At 45.3% G+C, this 25,738-nt stretch overlaps 2 protein-coding genes and 1 non-coding gene across 3 annotated transcripts; all 3 read left to right on the top strand.

The window, feature by feature from the left end:
* The first annotated feature begins 2,612 nt into the window (after positions 1 to 2,612).
* LOC311366414 (glycine--tRNA ligase-like) lies at positions 2,613 to 12,876 on the top strand. The gene is made up of 17 exons (XM_084485204.1): positions 2,613 to 2,949; positions 3,523 to 3,624; positions 3,715 to 3,817; positions 5,842 to 5,983; positions 8,010 to 8,098; positions 8,307 to 8,383; positions 8,494 to 8,639; positions 8,739 to 8,888; positions 9,078 to 9,240; positions 9,429 to 9,593; positions 9,913 to 10,021; positions 10,233 to 10,377; positions 10,947 to 11,032; positions 11,148 to 11,257; positions 11,639 to 11,732; positions 11,813 to 12,003; positions 12,399 to 12,876. The coding sequence occupies exons 1-17, from the start codon at positions 2,644 to 2,646 to the stop codon at positions 12,522 to 12,524; spliced, it is 2,304 nt and encodes a 767-aa protein (XP_084341330.1). The 5' UTR covers positions 2,613 to 2,643; the 3' UTR covers positions 12,525 to 12,876.
* LOC311367239 (small nucleolar RNA SNORA84) lies at positions 7,782 to 7,916 on the top strand. The gene has a single exon (XR_014639709.1). It is a non-coding gene; the product is annotated as a small nucleolar RNA SNORA84 (small nucleolar RNA).
* Positions 12,877 to 15,025: 2,149 nt separating the features above from the next.
* LOC311367092 (glycine--tRNA ligase-like) lies at positions 15,026 to 24,420 on the top strand. Its single transcript, XM_084485920.1, is given in 18 exon segments — positions 15,026 to 15,124; positions 15,351 to 15,452; positions 15,639 to 15,741; positions 15,855 to 15,996; positions 16,611 to 16,699; positions 17,342 to 17,418; positions 17,594 to 17,739; positions 18,300 to 18,449; positions 18,544 to 18,706; positions 18,880 to 19,044; positions 20,671 to 20,778; positions 21,075 to 21,220; positions 21,316 to 21,401; positions 21,735 to 21,821; positions 21,824 to 21,843; positions 22,376 to 22,469; positions 22,641 to 22,831; positions 24,165 to 24,420. Coding segments are annotated over 18 exon segments (2,031 nt in total). The 5' UTR covers positions 15,026 to 15,076; the 3' UTR covers positions 24,279 to 24,420.
* The last annotated feature ends 1,318 nt before the right edge of the window (positions 24,421 to 25,738 follow it).

The raw sequence follows: 25,738 nt of genomic DNA, 5'->3' as shown, positions 1-25,738 counted from the left end.
TAATCCAGTATTGACAGAAATGTTGCTTGGATAAGACTTTTTCTGACACAAAAAGTGAAGCAGCATTTGTTTCTATAATAAAAACCTACGTTTTTTTGTTAGACACTCAATATGATTGAAGGACAAATTTTCTTCTAAGAGGAAACCAAGATATTTGTAGACTGGAACTCATTCAATTACTCTCTTATCTAGTGTAACAATCTGACAAACATCATCCGTGTTCCTTGATTTTGACAAGTTTCAATTTGTGGAGGTTCTCCTGAATAGTGTAAAAAGCAGATTGTAGTTCTTCTGTGGCACTTGCTAAGGATGAGGCAGAGCAATACAAAACGGTGTCATCCGCATAAAAATGACACTTTGCTTTTTTTTACATTTTGACACTTTGTCATTTATATAAATAGTAAATAAAATGGGACCCAAAATGGACCCCTGGGGGACACCATTTTGTATAAGTAAGGAGTTTGAGGACACACCATCAACCTGAACACTTTGTGTTCAGCCCTTCAAGTAGTTGCTAAACCATTTGACAGCTTTTAAAGACATTCCAATATCCACCAATAGAGACCGAGACAGGAAAGAGTGGTCAACCATGTGAAATGCCTTTGACATATCTAAGAATAGCGCAGCACAATATTCTTTAGAATCAATAGCACTTATGAAATAATTTAACACATTCAGTGACAGTTCTGTCTTTTTTTTAAGAAAACCTGACTGAAAATAATTTAAGATGTTATTTGTTGCTAAAAATTATTTCAACTGGTCACTTATAAGCCCTTCTAAAACCTTGGCTAAAACAGATAGCTTAGATATTGGCCTATAATTATTTGGATTTGATCGGTCTCCACCCTTTAATAAAGGAGTGACATATGCTGACTTCCATACACTAGGTACTACTCCAGTTTCAATATTTGAAAATGTGTCAAAGATTCTGAAATATGTTCAGCATGCTATAGCATGTTGTTGTATTGTTGTGGTGGTCTGTGTTGTTGTGGTGGTCTATAGCAGCGTGTTGTTGTGGTGGTCTGTGTTGGTCTATAGCAGCATGTGGTTGTGGTGGTCTGTATTGTTGTGGTGGTCTGTGTTGTAGTGATGGTCTGTGTTGTTGTGGTGGTCTGTGTTGTTGTGGTGGTCTTTGTTGTTGTGGTGGTCTGTGTTGTAGTGATAGTCTATGTTGTTGTGGTGGTCTGTGTTGTGTCAGTCTATAGCAGCATGTTGTTGTGGTGGTCTGTGTTGTTGTGGTGGTCTGCGTTGTTGTGGTGGTCTGTGTTGTTGTGGTGGTCTGTGTTGTTGTGGTGGTCTGTGTTGTTGTGGTGGTCTTTGTTGTTGTGGTGGTCTGTGTTGTAGTGATGGTCTGTGTTATTGTGGTGGTCTGTGTTGTTGTGGTGGTCTATAGCAGCGTGTTGTTGTGGTGGTCTGTGTTGTTGTGGTGGTCTCCCCCCGCTTCAGACCCCCTCAGCCTCCTCCTCCTGGTGGACCACTGGGTGGATGCAGCATGTATCATATCGTATCGACTAGTTATCCTGATTTCTTAGGAAAACAATTAACAAAAAACCTGAACATTCCTCAAGGAAACAGAAACTTTCACACCGGAGTGGTTTTGTTGTTGCCATTATATTCATTAATAGGATGAAAAAGGACTAGGTGATAATAATAATAATAATAATAATAATAATAATAATACAATAACATAAACAGAGGTTGATGTGTCGCGAATACATTGATTAATGATGAATAAATTGCTGAGATATGACATCCCAGTGGGCCATATATTACCCCAAACGCTCAGATTATATTAAAACGTATTCTGGCCATCAGGGCTATAATTCTACAGGTCCATTGTCCACAAGATGAGTGTGTAGTTTAGGTCAGGCTCTCGGCGGTGGTAATGAAGCTGATTGATAGGTGACACCTCCACAACACACGGCTCTGTGTTCCTGAGCACTTCACCATCTCCTCTCACCACCTGACGAGCCGTCTCACATTGCTGCTGGCATGACTGGCCCCGCTGGGAACCTGACCGTGTGTGTGTGTGTGTAATGTGTAATGTGTCTTATCAATTTGTTTTGCACTAAAATGACTACAAATACACCTAAAAATAGAAAAATGTTTAAGACTTTCACTATCTCGTTTCTAATATGTAGATATTGAGAACATACAATTGATCAATTGTGTAGGTTTCTTGCTATTTCAGGGTTGTATCTTCATGGTTGAAAAAGGTCCTAAAAGGTCCTAAAAATAGAGTTATTGATAAAGAAAGGGTGCTGATCATACATATCCACACGTGTTCAAGTTATTGTGAAGCTGCTTGGTAAAGAGGAGCTCTGCTGCCCACTGGTGGAACATCGGTGCCATCGGTGATCTTCTCAAATACGGTTCCGATTATTGTGCAGAATTGCAAGGCTATTTCATATGCCGTCTGTGGTACATGATTATGATCAATATTTATTAAGGTGAGTTAATTATATTTTATTATATTGAGTCAATCATTTTTGATTTGTCGAATCTGTGTATTCAGGTCAACCCATATGATCCCATGGCATTGAGCAATCAGCGCTCTGTCGAAAGTGCCTTCCGGCACTGCGCAGGTCATTTACTTGTATCCAGAAATTTCATCATTCTTTTCCTCTCCTTTTACCGTGGTCCATGCGTCGTATCGCAACATCAGCCCTGCTGCGGACCAGCACTGAGCTCTCCACCGTCTTTCTGGTGCCGAAGGTCCGCCTCCTGCTCCCCACCAGGCCGCTCTCTCTGCCGGTCCGCCTCCTGACCCCCACCAGGCCGCTGTCCCTCCCGGTCCGTCTCCTGACCACCTCCAGGCCGCTCTCCGTGCCGGTCTGCTCCTCTCAGACCCAGAAGAAGTCCCGCAGTCTGCGGCTCTCCGGAGGACTCAACATGGACAGTGCGATGGAGGAGATTCTGGCCCCGCTGAGGCTGGCAGTAAAGGAGCAGGTATTAATAGAATTGATATACTAATAATATTTATCTAATTATGGAACATCTTGAGATCTGATTAATCAAATAATCTGTGGTGTTTGTTCAGTAAAGGTATGCTATATGTATAGGTACATAAAGGTATATAAGGTATGTGTACATGCTAAAGGTATAGTTATATTCATATGCTAAGGGTATATATTAAAGGTACATGCTAAAGGTATAGGTACATGCTAAAGGTATAGCTATATTCATATGCTAAAGGTATATGTTAAAGGTTTAGATACATGCTAAAGGTATTAAGGTATAGCTGTCAGGCGAAGCTGCACGGCTAACGTTAGCCTGGGCTTCATGCAGCAGCCTCAGTCTGCCACGTTTCAGCACACTGCTCATCTCCACATGTGTATAGGAAGGGTGGGGTTAGGAAACTCTAGATTATGCAGTGCTACCAATGATAAACAAACCACTCTAAATGTTCCAGTGGCTCAAAGTAACATTTTCTTTGACAAATAGCTCAACCAAAAGACCACTACTGGACTGTTTCCTCCTTGGTTCTGACTCAATGTTTCCGTTGGCCTGTCTGTGTCGTAGGGGGAACTTGTGCGCCAAATGAAGCAGGACGGCCTGCCCGACGTAGACGTCACCAAAGCTGTAGCCGAGCTGAAAGCAAGGAAGAGAACTCTTGAAGCTAAGGTCAGCTTCAATCAATTTCTCCTTTAACAGAAGAATGGCACATCATGGTGACCTACAGTCTAATTCTGTATATAATTTTTCTCTTTTCAGGAACTGTCCCTAGAGCCCAAAGATGACATTGTGGACCGAACAAAGATGGAGGACACCTTGAAGAGGCGGTTCTTCTACGACCAGGCCTTTGCCATCTATGGAGGTGAGGGCCTCTGGTTGACCAGTCGTAGGGCAGTTATTTTATGAAGATGCCCCGATGGCGGGACAGGAGAATGGAGTTGATGCAGTGTTCAACTCCCGGGTACTGGGTGCGATCCCCAGTGTCCGCATTCTAATCTGTGGGCAGCATTTAGTAATGGCGCATTTCCACCGGAGGGTGCGGGTCGGTTCAGTCTGCAATGGTGCGGCACGGGTCGCGTTTCCACCGCCAAAAGTGGCCGTGACCCAGACTGAGCCGTATTGAGCCGTACTCATCTTGCATTACTCCTCCATTTGGGTACTGAGATGCCTGAAAGGGTGCCAGCAAGTTTGAGCTACACACGCCGCCCGTTGATTGGTCGACAGAATCGTCACTTTCGTGCGACAGAGGGATAATAACAAACAAACGCATTACCCATGAGGTATTTCTGGACAATGGTGAAAGCTTAGTTTATCGAAGAAAATGTCACACTAAAGTTTGCCGTCCTTCTTGGACGTCCTACATTGTTGCTCTTTGTTCATTGTGCACGTTCTTCTTTTTCCTTGGATTTATTAGCAGGCTAAACTGTGTCGGGCTGCTATGAGATCACGATGCTTACGTAGCTGCCGCGGCTAATGCCGTCCGGCTTAAACCCCACACTACCATAAGGCAAAATTATCGTCATTTTAATTTATTGTGCGATTAATTGATTTATTGCTTATTGCGACAGGCCTAGGTATGCGTAACGTCACTTGTGACCCTACCGTACTTTTGCGTAACTAACCGTCAGGTCATCAAAACAAAACTATGTGTGTATCTTGTCAACTGTGGTGTTCCGCCACCTGAAAAGAAAAGGCAAACGAAGCCGGAGAAAAAGAAACTAGTTTTTTTCCGAAAAGTGGCTCCGTTGTTCAAAAACAAATGATAAGCGCACTGTAATGTGCGCTCATAGTGCAACCCCCACTATTGGATTTTGTGATTCTATCCATACATTTCATTCCCCAGTGTACAGTGTGGACTGATTAAGTGGAGAGTGCGCCAGTACTGCGTTTAGGATGGTTTGGGGATGATTCCTGATGATGGACCATGGTTTGAGTGAAAGTGGTTCACTCAACATTTGTCATTTTACTTTTATTTTGTTCATTCATCCCATTGTATAAGGTCTTGAAAAACCAACCGAGGTCCTCGGACCGCATTTGCTAAAAGTTGGCCGAGCCTAATTGAATTAGTGCTCCAGTTATTGCAGCACGTATCGATCACTCCGGACCCTGGCTTCCACTGGACACTTGCAGCAGTTATTCTAACTCTGGTAAATCACTGTGAACTTGAGGCCACCCAAAATCTCAATCAGTTTGAACGAACGACTCTTTAACATGAACGAACCGACCTGATTCCCCGTTTCAGTTTGTCTCGTTCGTATCTTTCGTTCGCCGAGACTCGACTCCCAGCTCCACCCACTAGTCGCTGAGCCGCGCTGACTGTGTTTAGCGGTGAAGACTCGAGGACTGAGAAGTCACGAGAACCAGGCTGGCAACAACATCCCGATTCCGAACATGAAGCGCTCCTTCTTGGCGAACTGACCGACGCAAACTGATTCATTCAAACAAATCATGGAATCCACCACTAGTTAGGAGCACTCCTAGCGGTAAGATACAAAGCTTTGTGAATACGGCCCCAGATGTTATTAAAACAACGCTACGTGTGGAGTGCGTACCAAACACCATCTTCTGGTTCTCATCTGAGTATCTTACTAAAAAAGTTAAGTGCATTTAAATTAAATCTATTAAAAAATTTCTCTCGGGGGTGCATGCCCCCAGACCCCCTAGGATCACGAGCCCCCCACCATAGTCTCCAAAAATCCTGTGGGAAACACTGGTTTTACCACCTGGTGACGTGGTGATACGCTTATACCTGAAGATACTGTTCAGATACAGGGGCCCTCCCCCGCCTGTATCTGAAGGTACTGTTCAGATACAGGGACCTAGGATAAAAGTGTGTGTGTGCCAGGTGAATATTTGTGTTCCTTAAACGAGTGTGATTCCCTCCAGGCGTGAGCGGCCTGTACGACTTTGGCCCTGTGGGGTGTGCCCTGAAGAACAACATCCTGCAGGTGTGGAGACAGCACTTCATCCAGGAGGAGCAGATCCTGGAGATCGACTGCACCATGCTGACCCCAGAGTCTGTGCTCAAGTAGGTTCCCTGTGAACACCTGTAACCTCTGGGGCTCAGATGTCACACCAGGTTGAGAATGGGACTGGCTCAGAGTGTAAACAACACACCTGACCATTGGATTCAATTGTATTTGTATAACCCTTAATCACAGGTACAGTCTCAAAGGGCTTAACATGGCCATATATTTTTGACAACCCCCTCGCCCTAGCCCCCAAGAGGGCAAGAGAAATCTTGAGAAAGAACGCAGAGTGGGAGATCCCTCCTGCCAGGGATGGTCAGGAGTGCAATGGGGGCCATAATTGAAATACCTGTCAATAATATCAACTACTATAATAATAGATTTGATATAAACATATATTAAGCCTAGAAAAGGGAAATCTTACACTACTTAAAGGTCTCATTCCCAGAGAAACCGTTTAGCACTTACATATGCATGCTGAACGTGAAAATGTTCTTCTACCTCGATTGTATGCATTAGCAAATAAAAGAAAATAGACACATAAAAGCTTGAATCAGCCTCACCAACTGACGTCAGTTGGTGAATTAGTATTCATGGCCTCGCCCACCTTGGCTTGCGACGGCCCACGGGAAGACATTATTGAGTTTGTGCCTGTGCTATTTGTGGCTATAACAAGTCAACATTGCATATCTTGGCCAAGAAAGAAGAGTTGAGGAAGAAATGGTTGGATCGGTCATGGACCTATAAAGAAAGTCGCAGTTGTAGTCGTACCATGCGTGTTTAGAAGCGCAACATTGAAAAGGGTCCCGCCTGAAACAGTGTCGCGCAGCGTTCCGAACGTTGTGTAATCAAATACACCGGTATGGCGGTATATAAAAAAAATTCATATAACGAAAATACACACCGGTATTCTGTGTGAACTGGTATACCGCCCAGCACTAACGGAACCGGTGCCCAACCCTATCCAGGAGCACCCAGAGTGTTCTAGAATATTCATAGCACACGGTCACAAGCTGTGTGCGCCTCGCCATTGCGATACATCCACTGTAAACACTAGCGCATGGTACCATGGCTGCTCAGGGCCACACCCCCACCCTCCACCTTGACCCGCCTCTAAAAACGGCACGTTTGTGGAAAGCTCATTGTGGGACTGGCTCATAGTGGCTGTAACTCTGCACCATGGCTGAATTTCTTGAACGTCTTCAAGTACTGTATTAGGGGCCCATACAGTACTTGTAGGGGCCCACTAACAGCTATATAAAAGCATCCATAAAGTAGCATGCCATGGGATCTTTAACAAAATTCAACAAATTCACTCAACTTTTTCCTTTTGAAAAAGAAGTGGAGAATTATCGCAAAAAGGCTCTTCAAGATGCAGATAAAAACTGCAAAACAATGAACAATTTCTTTAGAAGTGTTACACGTGTTTATTAAAAAGGCGTTAATGCTTTTAGAAATGGATTTGTCTATTTAAGTGAATCAAAATCATGTTTTTTAACTTATGGCCTTGATGCCCTGGCGTGTGGCCTTTGTGCCCTCAAAAGAATTGCCCCACTGCAGGCAGGTAAAGAGCTCAAGGTGAAAAGTTACCTGCAAGGTCAGTCTCTTCCTCTGTGAAATTCAGAATACTTTGATTCTGTCAAATGTCTTCAAGCATTTCATAGGTACCTTTTACCCCGTTACCAACCGTAAAGTCATTTTGGTCCACATCATCATTGCTCAGGTTATTTCAGAAGACTTAATAATGCTGAGAAGTATAAAGGATCTCTAATCCTTGACTTTTCAACATGTTAATTAGCCTCAGGCCTATGTGTCTTAACCATACGTTGACCCTGATGAAGACTACAGACCCACAGTGCCCTGTGGTTCCTAGAGACAGCTGGATGTGCTGATCTGGAGGGTTGGATTGACGGGCACAAATTGAATCTGCGATTCAATGCATGGGGGCTGCTACTCCATGCTGCCTTCCATAGCCCGGTTGCAGATACACTGATGATCTATTCATTGATGATGTACATTGTAATGGTTGCCCCCTAGAGCCATTTTAGTGTCAACCATTAACTAAATGTGTCTTTAATCTCTCAGAACATCTGGGCATGTGGACAAATTTGCAGACTACATGGTGAAGGATGTGAAGAATGGCGAGTGCTTCAGGGCGGACCATCTTCTCAAAGGTATGTCTCACACAACGTATTGGTTTGGTTTATGGTCATTGGTTTACTAAAGAGTGTGAAGATAAGGTGTAGAGATCGTGGATCATCTTCCCCTCTTGGTCCCATTTCTTTGCATCAAATCGGGCTAATTGGACACTGGACAAGGGAAACACGAGCTGCTTATTCCTTAACGCCCCCGTCCACCATAAGCCCTGTCCTTGTTCCCCAGCCCACCTGCAGAAGCTGCAGTCTGATAAGAAGTGTGTTGCTGAGAAGAAGGTAGAGATGGAGGAGGTGGTCACCCAGGTCAGTCCCACACTCCTTCTGACTGGACCTTTCCACAGACTGGTACTGCTGGCGCTTACCTTGGTCCTAGCCTTGTGATTGAGCAAATGTTTTCTCTAATTCCTTTTTAGATGGACAACTTCACTCAGGAAGAGCTGGCAGCACTTTTTGTTAAATACAGTGTCAAGTCACCAACCACAGGCAACGACCTTACCGCCCCCATCTCCTTCAACCTGATGTTCCAGACCTCCATCGGTCCTGGGGGGAACATGCAAGGGTATGGGCCAATGACCCATGTTCTCATCACAGCACATGTCTCAAAGTATCATCCATCACGGAAGTAACAATAATTAATTTGAATTCCAACCGTCTTTAGCTATCTCCGGCCTGAAACGGCTCAGGGAATCTTCCTGAACTTCAAGCGCCTGCTGGAGTTCAACCAGGGAAAGCTGCCCTTCGCTGCAGCCCAGATCGGCAACTCATTCAGGAATGAGATCTCCCCTCGCTCCGGGCTCATCCGTGTGAGGTGGGTCCTCCCTGCTGGGCTCTACTAGAGCTTCTACTGACATGAGAGTACGGAGGACGTACAGCTCCATGGTCCCCATCTAGTGGACGACCATAGATGGTACAGGTCTACTGGCTATGATTGGTTGTAGGTTTGTTTACAGATTAAAGTATTGAACTTGACCAGCTCCAAATGACATCTCTCCCCCAGAGAGTTCACCATGGCCGAGATAGAGCACTTTGTGGACCCCACTGAGAAGGACCACCCCAAGTTCTCCAACGTGGCCGACCTGAACATCACGCTGTACTCCTCAAAGGCCCAGACCAGCGGGCAGTCCGCCCACATCATGAGGCTGGGAGACGCGGTGGAGCAGGTAGCTATCAGGCTGTTCAAATACTTTAATCCATGGCATCTTCTGGTGTTGGGAGATGATTAGGATCACCATACATAGCACTTTATTAAAGCTAAGGTTGACGAAGTGCAGAGAAAAGGGAGCATTAATTAAAAGACAGTGATATCAGAAGAAGTGCTCGAGTCTGAAGCCGTCTCTTCTCTTTCCAGGGAGTGATTAATAACTCCGTCCTGGGATACTTCATCGGAAGAATCTACCTCTACCTGACCCGAGTGGGCGTGGCCAAAGACAAGCTGCGTTTCCGCCAGCACATGGACAACGAGATGGCCCACTACGCCTGTGACTGCTGGGACGCAGAGACCAAGACCTCCTACGTATGTTTGACGCCTGGCTCTCCCTCCTTCTCACTCACGTTTAAAGTTCCGTCGTTCAGCAGGACAACAGAGCATATAATCAATATTGGAGAGTATACAAAACCCCATTGGTTGGTGTTTATCATTGGTCACCTCCTTGTGGCCCTAGATGAAGTAGTGATGATGAAGTACAGTAATGCAGGGAGCTGCCGTTCACACACCCTGACACCATGAGCAACTCTTCTGCCATGTTTGATTCTTAACAACCAATCAAAGAGTAGCACCTCTGGTGCAAGTGTTGGGTTCAGATGAAGTAAGCTTGGCTTCTCCCTGTTTGCAGGGATGGATTGAGATTGTGGGGTGTGCCGACCGCTCGTGTTTCGACCTGAAGTGCCACGCCCAAGCGACCAAGGTCCCGCTGGTGGCAGAGAAGCCCCTCAAAGAGCCCATATCCTTCCTTCTCTTTACGCTTTAACACACGCTCATGTCATTGTGTCCTATTACCGTTTAGTAATGTAGCCAACGCTTTTGCCCAAAGAGACGTCTAGCGTGGACTCTCGGTTGGAGTCCACCAACACTAACCCCTGGACTACCCGGTCCCCGGTTCATAACACTAAGCCCCATGCTGTTGAGTGTCACGCACCTTGACTCCCTCGCACAAAGTTGTGAATGTGGTCCAGTTTGAGCCAAACAAAGGAGCCATCGGCAAGGCCTACAAGAAAGACGCCAAGCTGGTCATGGAGTACCTGTCCACGTGTGAGGAACACGTCATCTCGGAGCAGGAGAAGCTGCTTACGGAGACGGGGTGGGTGCTCATTGTTCTAGTGGTCGGCCCTACATGAGGTTACGCAGACAAACCGGCCAGGTGGTTCCTAGAGATGGCTGTAAAGGCTAGCATATATTCATACATATAGAAGCTGTGATTAGTGTCCATAGGAGCTGCCACTCCAAGCTGACCTCCAGAGCACTGTTGCAGGTGTTTGTTGATGGTGTACATGTCAGTGGACGCCCCCTAGGGGATAGCCATTGTAATATCAACCTCATAATTGCAGTTACAAATACATTGGCATTCTGAACAATGAAATGATTACAGGACAGCCAGCCTCTGCGTCATTGAGTTAGGTATGAAGGTAGACGTATTAATATCTTCTTAAATAGCAGCTATCAAAGCTGTCAAGTATGGATGACTGTGTGAATATGGAAGGAATCCCCCCCGCCCCCCCCCTCCCCATATAAAGTATTCACAAAAGGGAGAGATCTGTAAGTAAGCATGTATAGGCCCCGGTGTGAAAGTGAATGGTGATGGTATTAATGGATGATTGCATATGATATATGGCCGTTGGTGATTAATATGTGGATGTGTTTGGTGTGCAGTGAGTTCACCGTGGAGACGGCGGGCAAGTCGTTCCGGCTGACCAAGGACATGGTCAGCGTGAAGAGGTTCCAGAAGACTCTGCACGGTGAGGAGGAGCAGCAGGAGCCCAGCGCTGGCCGCAGCTAGCGGACCCTAGTAACTGTAGTAACTAGTAACTGTAGTAACTAGTAACTGTAGTAATGCGGTCTTTGTGTTGGCAGTGGAGGAGGTGGTCCCCAACGTGATCGAGCCATCCTTCGGCATCGGGAGGATCATGTACTCCATCCTGGAGCACACCTTCCACATCCGGGAAGGGGACGAGCAGAGGACGGTGAGACACAGGCCTTCTGGGGGATTGTACGGTTTACTCCTGGAGCCAAAACCAACGGGTCTCCATTCGTCCACACCACCTACCTGGAGATCATCTCCACTGGAGTTCTTAGTCGTTTTGGATAAAAGGGTCTGAAAAACGACCATTGGTCATTAGAAACCAGACGGCATAAACGCATCATTCATTTCAAAGCTTTCCATGTTCTCAAAAGGTCTGTTGTGTTCCTCAGTATTGAGGTTTCCTCAGTCTCTGGGTCTGTAGTACTTCATGTTGCGTTCCTCAGTATTGAGGTTTGCTCTTGGTCTGAGGTACTTCATGGGGTTCTCATGATCCTCTTGGATGTGACGCCTGCAGCTCAGCACTTGATCTCTTCCTCTGCAGTTCTTCAGCTTCCCTGCAATGGTGGCTCCCTACAAATGTTCCGTCCTTCCCCTGAGCCAGAACCAGGAGTTTGTTCCTTTCGTCAAAGAGCTGTGTGAGTGTCCTCCTGGTGTCCCTCTGTATTTTGTTCAGCTCTGCCATGTTGCCTCTAACCCCCTTCCTCCTGGTCCTCAGCGGAGGCCATGACCAAACAGGGCGTGTCCCACAAGGTGGACGACTCCTCCGGGTCCATCGGCCGGCGCTACGCCCGCACCGACGAGATCGGCGTGGCCTTTGGCATCACCGTGGACTTTGACACCGTGAACAAGACGCCGCACACCGCCACACTGAGGGACCGCGACTCCATGACCCAGATCAGGGCCCAGGTACCACCTCTTGTGTCTCAGTGGATTCAGCGGAGGATGTCCGCACTGATGGAGAAACTTTGAACCCCAGAGAGATGATAGAGAAAAGGTCTAAACCCTGCCAGTAACAGCTGTTATCAGAAGGGTATAGACATTCCTCTAACGCCTATACTAACTGCTTACATTACCACCCTAAAGAGTTTTTAAACCTGCACTACGTTACTTTCTACTCCATTAATAAATAATATTAAAACTAGAAGGTTTCTCAGGACTGAGGTCTAAAGATGCTATAGCTATGACCATACGACTCAAGGTGCTAGCGGTTGCTAATGGAAGACTTGGAAGTGGAGGGTGATGTATGTGGCGTTATCATGAGATGATGTTTCCCTAACCACCCTGTTCTCCTCTACCCCCAGGTCAGCGAGCTGCCGGGCATAATCCGGGACCTGGCCAACGGCAGCATGAGCTGGGCCGAGGTCCAGAGCAAGTACCCCGTCTTCGAAGGACAGGAGACCAGCAAGAAGGACACTGCTGAAGAGTAGCCCCCCCACTGCTCTGCTCATCCATCTGCCACTAAACTCTAGAACCACCGTCTCCAGACTCATCACATAGGCTCATCACACCCACACATCGTGTTGTCCAATAAGGGGTGCGGGGGGGCTCCCCACCTGCTGGGGACACTCATCACTACGTCCGAGCACTGTCATGGAGGGGGCCTGACAGCAGGGGGCCGTCTGGGGGGGGCTCACGAGGCGCCCCCCCGCAGCATGTTTTATAAAGGGATATACACTCTTCAGGCTGAGCCGTGTGTTGGGAGGTCCACTGTTCCACGGTTCAATGTAACGGCAGGTTGACTTCCCCTGCTGGGGGATCTCTTTCAATAAAGCAGCACTAAATGGAGGCGTGTGTGGTTTGGCTCTGTTTGATCAGGTGTCCACATGGTCCTAGTGCTGGCCAGGTAGAGCTGCTGGAGGAGGTACGGTGCAGCAAAGGACTATAATGATGGCAGCCATTTAGATTGCAACAATATATCATTTAGAATATGAATATAAATAACAGCATCTGCAATAGTGAAAAGTACAAGAATGCTTGAGTATTAAAACACCACAGCCAATGAGGGCAAAGGGGTCTTTGCCACCAGCCACCCCCAATGTGCACTAAATAACCTTGCCTTAAAAAGCTTGCACCCAAGTGCAAGACTAAGGCCCAGTCCCATTTCTCTCCCCTTAACAAGAACACTTGCTCTGAGTGCCCTTAGTTGCAAGTCAGCTCCCGAGCTGGCTAGCATTCAAGGGTTGATTTTAAGAGAAAATAGGCACTCCCCCTTGCTCCCCTGAGTATTGGGACACCCTACCCCTTCGCGGGAAGGCGCAAAATCTAGGGTTAGGGCCAAAATCTAGGGGAAGGGGGAGAATTGGGACAGGGCCTTAGACTGAGTTCATCTACTTCCTGCTTCAGCCGTCATCTGGAGTATGAACCCGTTGGCCTCTTCTAGAAGCTGTGTGTTGGTGGGAGGAAAGAGGAAGTCACGGCTATGCTGCGAGTTTCAATTGCAGATCAGAACATAAGATCAGAGCAGAACATCACAACATCACATCAGAACGGGCTTTCCCGAGGGGCTCCAAGTCCTGAGGTGCTCCAAGTCGACAAACTTATAAGAATGCCATCAGTATTACTTAAGGAAACGAGCATCTCCCAACGTCTCAAATGTAAACCAAAATTAAATTGGATTAAAAGTAACAGGCGGGACATGTTTGCTTCTATGAAATAAAGCTCTCAAGTGAAGGAGAGCTTTGCATGGGATTTTGAAGTATCTCGGTTTTTTATTTTTTTTATCAAGTGAATACATTAGGCTTCCGTAGGATTATGTAATATGTGACTACAACTAAAACAGTAAAGACTCGTTTTTACATTGACTGTAGAAGAGTCTTAGGGGCTGGATGAGGGGGCGGGGCTTGATAAGGGGCGGGTTGGGGAAGGGGGCTGGGCTTTCATGTTTTATATGTAAGTACAATAACTACACAAAACGACTCGAATCACTATGCAAATATGCTTGTAGTTGAACTACCAGCAAACAACTGCAAACTTAAAAGTTTAACAACCGTACTTTAATATACGTTTATATCATACATAAACAAGAAGAACAAGAGAACAGACTGAGGACGTTTAACAAGTTAAAGGGATAGTTCAGGATTTTGGACATCGGGTCTCATTTCCAAGTGAGCCAGTGGGTTATTTATCATTGGAGACCGTTTTCAACACTTTTCATTCAGTCCTTCTAGTTGCAGAAATCACTGGTGCTAGACTAGCGCAAATCGAGGGGAACTGCTAGCCTGCCAATAAAAACAGTTTTACCCACTCCAAAGTACACCCGATGCAAACCAATTATAATTCCCGACTATCAATGTAAATGTCTGTGTTGATAGAATAATATTAGAAATAAAACTATCCTTGTATCGCAATGATCACATTACATTTTGGGGGACTACTTTCTCAGCAGCGGCAGAATTTCACTTTGCTCCGGTGTAGCAACCAATTCACTACAGCAGGTAAACAGAGAAGCGCACTCCAGGTAATATCAGTCCGCCACTGCTGTAGCCTGCTTCCAACTACAGGGATTATAAACTAAATGCAATGCGATGCAAGGGTAAGTTTATTTATAACACCATTCTATCAACACAGACATTTACATCGATAGTCGGGCATTATAATTGGTTTGCCTCGGGAGTGGGTAAAACTGTTTTTATTGGCAGGCTAGCAGTTCCCCTGATGATTGAGTGATGTCTGCAACTAGAAGGACTGAATGAAAAGTATTGAAAACGGTCTCCAATGATAAATAACACAACAAATCCTGAACTATCCCTTTAAGAAGCATCTTCAATTTGACTTATTTCATTCTCACACACACACACACACACACACACACACACACACACACACCTTTGTCAGTGTGTGTGTGCTATGACCCGCCCCTTCTCATGCTCTCAAGCTGATGCAACAACAGCCCTGGGTAACAGTGAGCAGCTCTGACTGGAACCAGCAACTCAACAGGAGACTGATCAGCCCAGACCGTCCCACTCGGAGCCTACGTGTCATGATGGAAGAAGTCCTGGCTCCTCTGAGAGAAGCTGTAAGGCAACAGGTGCGTATCCTAGGACATAATACACATCTGTTCATTCGTATCTTAAAGACATCTTCATCTAATCAGAAGTCGCCTAAAGCCAAGGCGTTGGTTTATCTTGGCAAACCTGTCAAACATGCAAACTCTTCTTGCATAGTTTAAGCGACCAATTAAAGCAGTCCATGTGCAGTGCATCCAGTCCACAATAACGTGTGTAGAAGTCATGTAAAGGAAATGTCCTTTGAAGGGCGAGGTGGTGCGGCAGATGAAAGAGCAAGGAGCCGCCGAGCAGGATGTCAATCAGGCGGTGGCCGAACTGAGAGCCCGCAAGAGGACCCTGGAGGCCAAGGTGAGACCCCGTCATGGTATATTTTTGCCCCGCTGTTTGGCATTAAATTGCCGATGCCCTGTCGGCTTTGTTCCCCTTAGACGGTCCAAGTTGCAATTCAACTGAATTTGTTTAATTTCAACACGCTTTGAACGGAAGCGACCATGGTTAATGGGGATGTGGGGGCCATGTACCTCCCACTTGTAGGAGCTTTCGTTGCAACCCAAAGATGACATAGTGGACAGGGCGAAGATGGAGGACACGTTAAAGAGGAGATTCTTCTACGATCAGGCGTTTGCCATCTATGGAGGTAAATCATGTGAAACAATAACGTGCAGAACCTAAAGGTTGAGCAGGATAATTAAGAACGTGATTGAAAATGTATCACACTGAAGACTAAAGAAACGTACGGTGTGGGGTCAGGCGTGAGCGGGCTGTACGACTTTGGCCCTGTGGGGTGTGCCCTGAAGAACAACATCCTGCAGGTGTGGAGACAGCACTTCATCCAGGAGGAGCAGATCCTGGAGATCGACTGCACCATGCTGACCCCAGAGCCCGTGCTCAAGTAGGTCTCCTCCCGCCTCTCACAAGTTCACTTCAAATATTATTCCATAATAACTATATATGAGGAAGTAATAACATAATAACTAATATAACTGAACTTTCAGTTGTACCAACTGACTTGAGAGGATGTGTGGGGGTGGGGGGGCTCTTATCTTGATGGGTTTGTATTGGTCTTACACCAGATGGCATTCTTTGCTACTGTGTAAATGTTTACTGTACATGAACACATTAACGGTTAGACGAATAGTGGTCAAAAAAAGATTATGGAACATTTTTAGATGCTAAGGTTTAGATATCATTTAGTTATTACAAATCATTATTTCTATTATAGTTGGTTTTGGTTGACCAATCAAGAGGAAAGTTTAGAAAGCTGATGAGTAAGTTAAGCTGTCACGTCGCATTCTGTACTCACTGCTAGTTTAAAAAAAAAACACACTGGGCAAAACAAAGACACCGCCACAACACACTCACATGGAAAACTTTCAACTGTATCTTATTGTGGAACTATTCTTGTTCACTTTTGTCAAAAACATTTTCACAGAAGTGTGTATCAACGCAAGTGTGTGAGCACCTTCCTTTTCTCCCTGGAAATGATTTAGTGTATGTTGTGTTCAGGACTTCAGGACATGTGGACAAGTTCGCTGACTACATGGTGAAGGACGCCAAGACGGGCGAGTGTTTCCGTGCCGACCACCTCCTCAAAGGTGGGGGGGCTACATTTACTACTGGGTGCTTTCAAACCTGACTGCAGCGTGTCACTTGTACCTCAACAGGAATTAGCATTAGCATTTTTCTTATCCTGTGTCTCTCAAATCGTCTGTGTCGCTGACTGTTTTTCGTCTGTGGTTCAAATAATTATTATTCTGCTTATTAATTATATTATTCAAATGGTTTCAAATCCCATCCTAGACATTTTGTTTAAAGACTTGCATTCCACTGTATTGCTCTTGTACAGTCTCATGCAATCTATTTCATGCATATATGTCCTTTATACTTATACTTATACGCAGAGCAGGTTATGTGACAGAGGTTGGATGGGTATTTACTTGCCCGGGAATGGTGCAAGCCCCTGCCTTTAGCCCTCAGCAGGGGCGAGGCCAGCCACTGCAGCCGTAGGGTTAGGGGACTGGTTTGTCTGGACTGGGATTCCTCCACAGGGTTCAGACAGACAGAAAGCTGCTGCAACAAACTCATACTGGATGAAATAAAGACAGATAGAGAAATATTGTCTTGGACCTTTTGCAAAATGTCTTTCATCTGGAAGATTTACTGGTCTGTTGATCAGCCTTTCAGTGTGGATAAAAAAGTCTGTGATCTGTAACAAAGTGGGATTTGCTCTTTCACAGCTCATCTGAAAGAGCTCATGTTGGCCGACAAGTGCTCAGCTGAGACCGCAGATGAGATGGAGGACGTCATAACACAGGTGTGTGTGTGTGTAATGAAGCGTTTTCAGATGAACACACACACACACACACACACACACACACACACACACACACACACACACACACACACACACACACACACACACACACACACACACACACACACACACACACACACACACACACACAGCTGATTCCTTTCGTCCTTCTCAGATGGACAACTACTCCCAGCAGGACCTGGCCACACTCTTTGGGAAATACAACGTCACGTCTCCCTCGACAGGAAATGACCTCACAGCGCCCACCTCCTTCAACCTCATGTTCAAGACTTCCATCGGGCCAGCAGGAAACATGCCAGGGTACGGCTCTTATCTAACCACACACACACACACACACACACACACACACACACACACACACACACACACACACACACACACACACACACACACACACACACACACACACACACACACACACACACACCAAAAAAAATCTGATACGTTATTTCAATGCATAAATATTCAGAGCTAAAAATTCAATGGCTTTAATTCAGTGGCAAAAAATCCAGATACGTTATTTCAATGCATAAATATTCAGTGCTTAAAATTCAATGGCTTTTTATTTTCAAAATCCGATGACAGATTTACTTCCATACCTGATGCAGCCCCAGAAATAAACGAGACGAAATAACGTTATAAAATTTTTTCTTGGTCAACGCATTATGTATTTAATAGTATTATTAATATTACATATTTCATTATGTATTTAATTACTGGTAAAGTTATCGTCACATGACCAGCATTTACGTTGGGTCTCATCTCGTTTTCCTCACGTGATAAAGGTTTGTTGACGACGAAATATAGTCATAATTTTCGTAGACAAAAGCAACACTACAGTGTACCTACTTTTTCCACAGCTATCTGCGGCCTGAGACGGCTCAGGGAATGTTCCTGAACTTCAAGCGCCTGCTGGAGTTCAACCAGGGCAAACTGCCTTTTGGCGCAGCCCAGATCGGCAACTCATTCAGGAACGAGATCTCCCCTCGCTCCGGGCTCATCCGGGTTCGGTAAAGCCCTTTTGTTTTCTCACTGATAACTGTACTGATAACTAACGCTGTACTGCACAGCATGACCCTGTGCCACTACACCTCTCTCCCCCAGAGAGTTCACCATGGCCGAGATAGAGCACTTTGTGGACCCCACTGAGAAGGTCCACCCCAAGTTCTCCAACGTGGCCGACCTGAACATCACGCTGTACTCCTCAAAGGCCCAGACCAGCGGGCAGTCTGCCCACATCATGAGGCTGGGAGACGCGGTGGAGCAGGTACGGGAGATTCACAAAGCCGCCTGCTTCTGTCTGTGAAACTCGACACCATACACAAAAAGGTAGTTTCTATGATGTTGTCCAAGAAGTGCACTGACTTAAAGATCAAAGCATGTGAAGGTGAACCTCCAGCTCCAGTCCAACTGTTGGTCTCTTTGTGTGTCCTGTGACAGGGGGTCATCAACAACTCGGTCCTGGGCTACTTCATCGGCAGGATCCACCTGTACTTGACCAAAGTGGGTCTATCCAAAGACAAGCTGCGCTTCCGCCAGCACATGGACAACGAGATGGCGCACTACGCCTGTGACTGCTGGGACGCAGAGACCAAGACCTCCTACGTATGTCAAGGGCTCTCCTCCAGAGTGATATACAGTGGGGAGAACAAGTATTTGATACACTGCCGATTTTGCAGGTTTTCCCACTTACAAAACATGTAGAGGTCTGTCATTTTTATCATAGGTACTCTTCAACTGTGAGTGACGGAATCTAAAACAAATCCAGAAAGTCACATTGTATGATTTTTTAAGTAATTCATTTGCATTTTATTGCATGACATAAGTATTTGATACAGATATCAGAAAAACAGAATTTAGTATTTGGTAAAGAAACCTTTGTTTGCAATTACAGAGATCAGACGTTTCCTGTAGTTCTTGACCAGGTTTTCACACACTGCAGCAGGGATTTTGGCCCACTCCTCCATCTTCTCCAGATCCTTCAGGTTTCGGGGCTGTCGCTGGGCAATACGGACTTTCAGCTCCCAAAGATTTTCTATTGGGTTCAGGTCTGGAGACTGGCTAGGCCACTCCAGGACCTTGAGATGCTTCTTACGGAGCCACTCCTTAGTCGCCCTGGCTGTGTGTTTCGGGTCGTTGTCATGCTGGAATACCCAGCCACGACCCATCTTCAACGCTCTTACTGAGGGAAGGAGGTTGTTAGCTAAGATACATGTCCCCATCCATCCTCCCCTCAATACGGTGCAGTCGTCCTGTCCCCTTTGCAGAAAAGCATCCCCAAAGAATGATGTTTCCACCTCCATGCTTCACGGTTGGGATGGTGTTCTTGGGGTTGTGCTCATCCTTCTTCTTCCTCCAAACACGGCGAGTGGAGTTAAGACGAAAAAGCTCTATTTTTGTCTCAATCAGACCACTTGACCTTCTCCCATTCCTCCTCTGGATCATCCAGATGGTCATTGGCAAACTTCAGACGGGCCTGGACATGCGCTGGCTTGAGCAGGGGGACCATGGATTAAATTCCTGCAGCATGCGCTGCAGGATTTTAATCCATGACGGCGTAGTGTGTTACTAATAGTTTTTTTTGAGACTGTGGGGTCATTGACCAGGTCCTGCTGTGTAGTTCTGGGCTGATCCCTCACCTTCCTCAAGATCATTGATGCCCCACGAGGTGAGATCTTGCATGGAGCCCCAGACCGAGGGAGATTGACCACAGTGAACTTGAACTTCCATTTTCTAATAATTGCGCCAACAGTTGTTGCCTTCTCACCAAGCTGGTTGCCTATTGTCCTGTAGCCCATCCCAGCCTTGTGCAGGTCTACAATTTTGTCCCTGATGTCCTTACACAGCTCTCTGGTCTTGGCCATTGTGGAGAGGTTGGAGTCTGTTTGATTGAGTGTGTGGACAGGTGTCTTTTATACAGGTAACAAGTTCAAACAGGTGCAGTTAATACAGGTAATGAGTGGAGAACAGGGGCTTCTTAAAGAAAAACTAACAGGTCTGTGAGAGCCGGAATTCTTACTGGTTGGTAGGTGATCAAATACTTATGCATGCAATAATGCAATAAAATGCAAATTAATTATTTAAAAATCATACAATGTGATTTTCTGGATTTTTGTTGTAGATTCTGTCTCACAGTTGAAGTGTACCTATGATAAAAATTACAGACCTCTACATGCTTTGTAAGTGGGAAAACCTGCAAAATCAGCAGTGTATCAAATACTTGTTCTGCAGGGCTGGATCGAGATTGTGGGCTGTGCGGACCGCTCCTGCTACGACCTGACGTGCCACTCCAGAGCCACCAAGGTCCCTCTGGTGGCAGAGAAGATCCTCAAGGAGCCAATATCCTCAAAATACCCACAATGCACCATTCTTCACCACAAATACTTATATTTGTACTTATATCCGGTCTATGCTTTGAACTCATTTTCATCACGTTAGTTAGATGTTTGCTCAGCTTAAAAATGGTTGAGTGGTTTCTTATCTTTATATATTTGACCAGAAAATATTTCAACCAGGGTTAACACACAGACTTTATCAAGGATTGGATGTGTTCAATAGTCTTTTTATTGTTCAAAATGTTGCGGAGGTCTTAGTCCATCACATGTTTTCAGTCGTTCTCCCTAACTCGGTCGCACAAGACTGTGAGCGTCGTCCAGTTCGAACCCAACAAGGGAGCCATCGGCATGGCCTACAAGAGGGAGGCCAGGTCCATCCTGGACCACCTCGCCGCCTGTGATGAAGGCTACATCACCTCTCAGGAAAGCACACTGAACACCAGTGGGTATGTTATCCCTGTTACGATGCCTAGCCACCGCTGTTAGACCACCTTTGTGAATGTGTTGATTCAAGCCTTCACCAATGTGTACGTGTTTCCAGAGAGTTCACCATCCAGACCGAGGGGAAGACCTTCAAGATCACCAAGGACATGGTTTCTGTCAAGAGGTTCCAGAAGACCTCCCATGGTAGGTACTAGGGAGAAGACACTGACATAAAGATGTTGCACATGGTAGGTACTAGGGAGAAGACACTGACATAAAGATGGTGCCAAGATCATCACAGATGTTTGTTATTTCAATAATGAAATTAAAAGGTCCAATATTTCTAGATTGAAATTAACCTGTTCCGCAAAATCCTTAGCATAGCTAACATCCAATTTGTTGCTCATCAATCATTAAGTTTCAGATTTTAATTTAATTGGTTGATCGACTATCGTAGCTGAAAATGAGACAGTCTACCAACTTTGAGATTGTCCGAGTTGATCTGACCTGGGCGGGACCACTGTGTGTCTCCAACAGTGGAGGACATTGTTCCCAACGTCATCGAGCCCTCCTTTGGCATTGGCAGAATCATGTACGCCATATTCGAGCACTCCTTCCGAACCAGGGAGGGGACGAGCAGAGGACGGTGAGACAGAACCATCAAAGCAGTACAAACTACTAAATCTGCTAATGTGAAGAATTATAGTATGGTAGTAATTTTAACAATTATTCGCAAAGGCAAAGTGAATAATTGTTTGAATAATATGCACGAAGCCTGAGGTGAATAATTGTTTTAGTATATACTACAGGTGAACACTCCAAAAATAAACAAGATAACACTTTTTGCCGGGATTTATTTGTGTTTATTAGCGGTTTATTTGTTTTTATTAGCGTGACGAGATGACCGTCAAACAATATCCCGAGTTTGAGATCTCAATCATGGGATATATTGCCTATTATCCCGAGATAGCGAACCAATCAAATTGTGCCATCTTAGGAGGTTCACGTGTAGCATATACTAATGGTTATTATTGCCTGTATTCAGCGTTCTTGTAAATGTAGTCAAATATGATATTGGTTTTAAAATTTTTAAAAAACATAAATCCACATTGTCATGATGTTTATTCTATCTGAGGCAAAACTGGTCTTAGTTTGAACACAAAATGTCTTCATTGCAGTTCTTCAGCTTCCCTGCAATGGTGGCTCCCTACAAATGTTCCGTCCTTCCGCTGAGCCAGAACCAGGAGTTTATTCCTTTCGTCAAAGATTTGTGTGAGTATCCTTAAATCAATCTGAATGAATCTCAGGGCGCACTCACACTACTACACCTCATTCACATACACAAAAAAGAGACAGTAACACGTGGCAAGCTTTTCAGACATTTTCCTGCATATTTCTGACATCTTTTCTGAAGAACTTCATCCCCTTCCTCCTGGTCCTCAGCGGAGGCCATGACCAAACAGGGCGTGTCCCACAAGGTGGACGACTCCTCCGGGTCCATCGGCCGGCGCTACGCCCGCACCGACGAGATCGGCGTGGCCTTTGGCATCACCGTGGACTTTGACACCGTGAACAAGACGCCGCACACCGCCACACTGAGGGACCGCGACTCCATGACCCAGATCAGGGCCCAGGTACCGCCTCTTGTGTCTCATTGGTACACCGTGTTTGGAGCACCGAAAACAAAAAACTACCGCTCACGCTTTTCTGACATCTCTGAGCCTCTGCCTCCACCGGCATCGGTCAAACCCTCCTGGGTGTGCCCACAGTCTCAATGTCCGACTCAGTGTGGGCAAAAGTGAGGATCAATAGTTGTTTTGTAGCTGAGAGTCATCAGTCTGTTGGTAGACACTATTACATACAGGACAATTATGAGACCTTTCAAACCATGTACCTCAGTTCTTTAATCAAAAATAACTATATAACTTGATCATTGATCGATATTGATAACTATGTAACAAACCCAGCTGCTAGATTCGGTGGTCCAGTCTCTTATCGATATATATTGAACATGTTTTATATTGATATTGATCAAAAGTCTTCACAATACGATAATTTATTGATTTACTGCCGAGGCCTACATCAAATATCTACAACTCAAGTCCTCAAGTGGGGCCCCTGAGCCCCCAGTGTTCAGGGGCCCTAGGCTATGATGTTCTGAGCCCCCAGGGTCCAGGAGCCCTCGGCTAGGATGTTCCAGCCCTCAGGTTGTTGGCTGGATCCCCAGGTGTCTGGAGCTTATGAACTATAAGCGTTTTAAAAGTGTTTTCTAAATCTGTTTCCCAACCGGGGGTACGCAAGCACATTGCAGGAGGTACAAATTAAAAAAAATAATCTTCAGCACAAGAGGCGTGATCAACAGGCGTAGTTCAAATGACTCTGTACGCAATTGGATAGTCCTTCAACCAATCAGACCAACAATCAAAAAGCTGCTTGCCAGCTTGGTGATTGGAACCAGCAAAAAAAATCAGAAACAGAAAGAAATGTATTGCTCCTCTCCAGTCTCTGCTGCAGAACAAATTCAAATTGGATTCACTTCTACTTCTGCGGACCCACCGCAGCCTCAGTGCTTCTGGTTTAAAGTTGAAATGCCTGTTTAAAGGGGACTTATTCAAAGGAGCTCCAGTTTTTTGTTGCAAATGTCACAAGGGTTATATATAACAAAGGCAGGTTGATTATTTAGATTTTGTATTTATTTATTTATTTGTTAATATTACTTATTTATTTTCAAGGCAACATATTATTTATTTTTATGAGAATGAGAATTAAATGTTCAAATTAAGGAGATGAAATAATAAGATTTTCATTCAATAATCAGTTGTGTTATGTTCTACTCATGGTATGACAAAAAGGCTCAGGGGGTACACAAGACAAAAAAGGTTGGGAACCACCGTTCTAAATGACTGAATGGTACGAGTACGAGTATGAGTATATCTTCATCACACGGGATGTTTCTTCTCTCGACAGGTGACGGAGCTGCCAGGCCTGGTGAGAGACCTGGCCAACGGCTGGCTGACGTGGGCCGAGGTGGAGAGAAAGTACCCCATCTTCGGAGGTCAAGAGACCGTGAAGAAGGAGTAAACATCATGCTCACCAGCGCCCTCTGTCTGCACGCTGCAAGCTTCACCCTCAAGAAGGAGGGGTTTCTATGGAAGCCACTGAATTCTACGGCTTTTAAAATTCAAAACATTATGGCAATGATTTGCATATATTTTACCCCTCATGAAAAAAAGCAGTTCATTTTTGTATCAATAAAGATGTGTTTGTATTATTAGATAGCAATGCTTTTAAATCCCATTCTTCACTCTGTATAATGCTCAAGATGTTCATCAATAGCACCAACAGTCCTATAACATCACCGCTGTCCATTTAAAACACTACTCGCTATTATGAAGGGCTTTCTACTCTCATCTCAAGACGCGGAGGTCTGGTGCTCCCACGCTGCTCCTTAGCTCCCAGCTAGGCCCACTAGCGGCCTTCATAATGGGTCATCACCTCCTCAGTAGCTCCCAGTTAGGCCTCCCAGTGGTTCGATGGCAGTTGAAGTTCCAACGATGAAGTACTGTTGTAGTTTTTAATGGTTGATGTTATTTGGCTGTCCTCTGTTGGCTCACCTTGATGCATAAAGGAAACACATTTTCACCAACTGAAAACTAAGGGCCTCACAGTTATTTTATTTATTCTAGGCGTATGTATCGTACGTTGTTAGGCCTTGGCGGTAGGAAGCTAGCAAGCAGCTGAGGGGTATTCCATCAAAGTCGCTAACGAAAGCGGCGCTTAGTTGATTAAGCCCAGTTAGAACTAGCGCCAACTTCCATGATAAGGAAAAATCTCCAGGCACTCCAGAAATGGTAACGGAGGAAGGTATAATTAAAAAGCCTTTATTTGTAACTGGCTAATTCATGCGAAAAACAGCCAACATGTTTCGACCACACTTGGTCTTCATCAGGGCATGTACAACTGACTGAGGACTACCTCACCTATATAGGGTCAAAAAGGTCATGTGACCAGTCTTTTCGCTCAGGTGGGAGGTATGAGTGCATTAATTTATCCCTAAGAGTGGGCGCGCGTCTAAAAGATACCACAGGAGGTTTGGGAAATACTTCACGCAATTGGCTATCACTCTCAATAATTGACCAGTTTTTCCTTACTATGTTTTTAATTTGTGCAGTGTGTCAAGTAGTAACAAAGTAAGGTGGTTTATTGGTCCGTTTACTCTTATTTTTCTCAAGTGATTACTCGAAAGTGACCTCCCACACAACAGCAATGGAATTAGATTTTATTATATGCCTTGTGACGTGGCGTTTGATCGGTAGCCTACATTTCGGCTGCGCATGTATTTTTGGGAATTCTAAATTGTTGCAATAAATGATGTTGACTTATGTTGTTGACTTCTAACTTAAATCTAACAGTAGTCTATGAGTAATATATCGGTGGTAACTACTGTTTTTGGGGTATTGCAAAATTGCGCCAGCTGGACATTCCGTGGTATTGGATGTGTTAACACATATGGATGTTGGATATGGTATGGATATGGTATG

Source organism: Micromesistius poutassou (genome assembly GCF_964030765.1).
Source record: "Micromesistius poutassou genome assembly, chromosome: 21".
NCBI lineage: Eukaryota > Metazoa > Chordata > Actinopteri > Gadiformes > Gadidae > Micromesistius > Micromesistius poutassou.
Note: the sequence above shows the minus strand (reverse complement) of the source record. Positions and strands in the feature narration are given on the sequence as shown.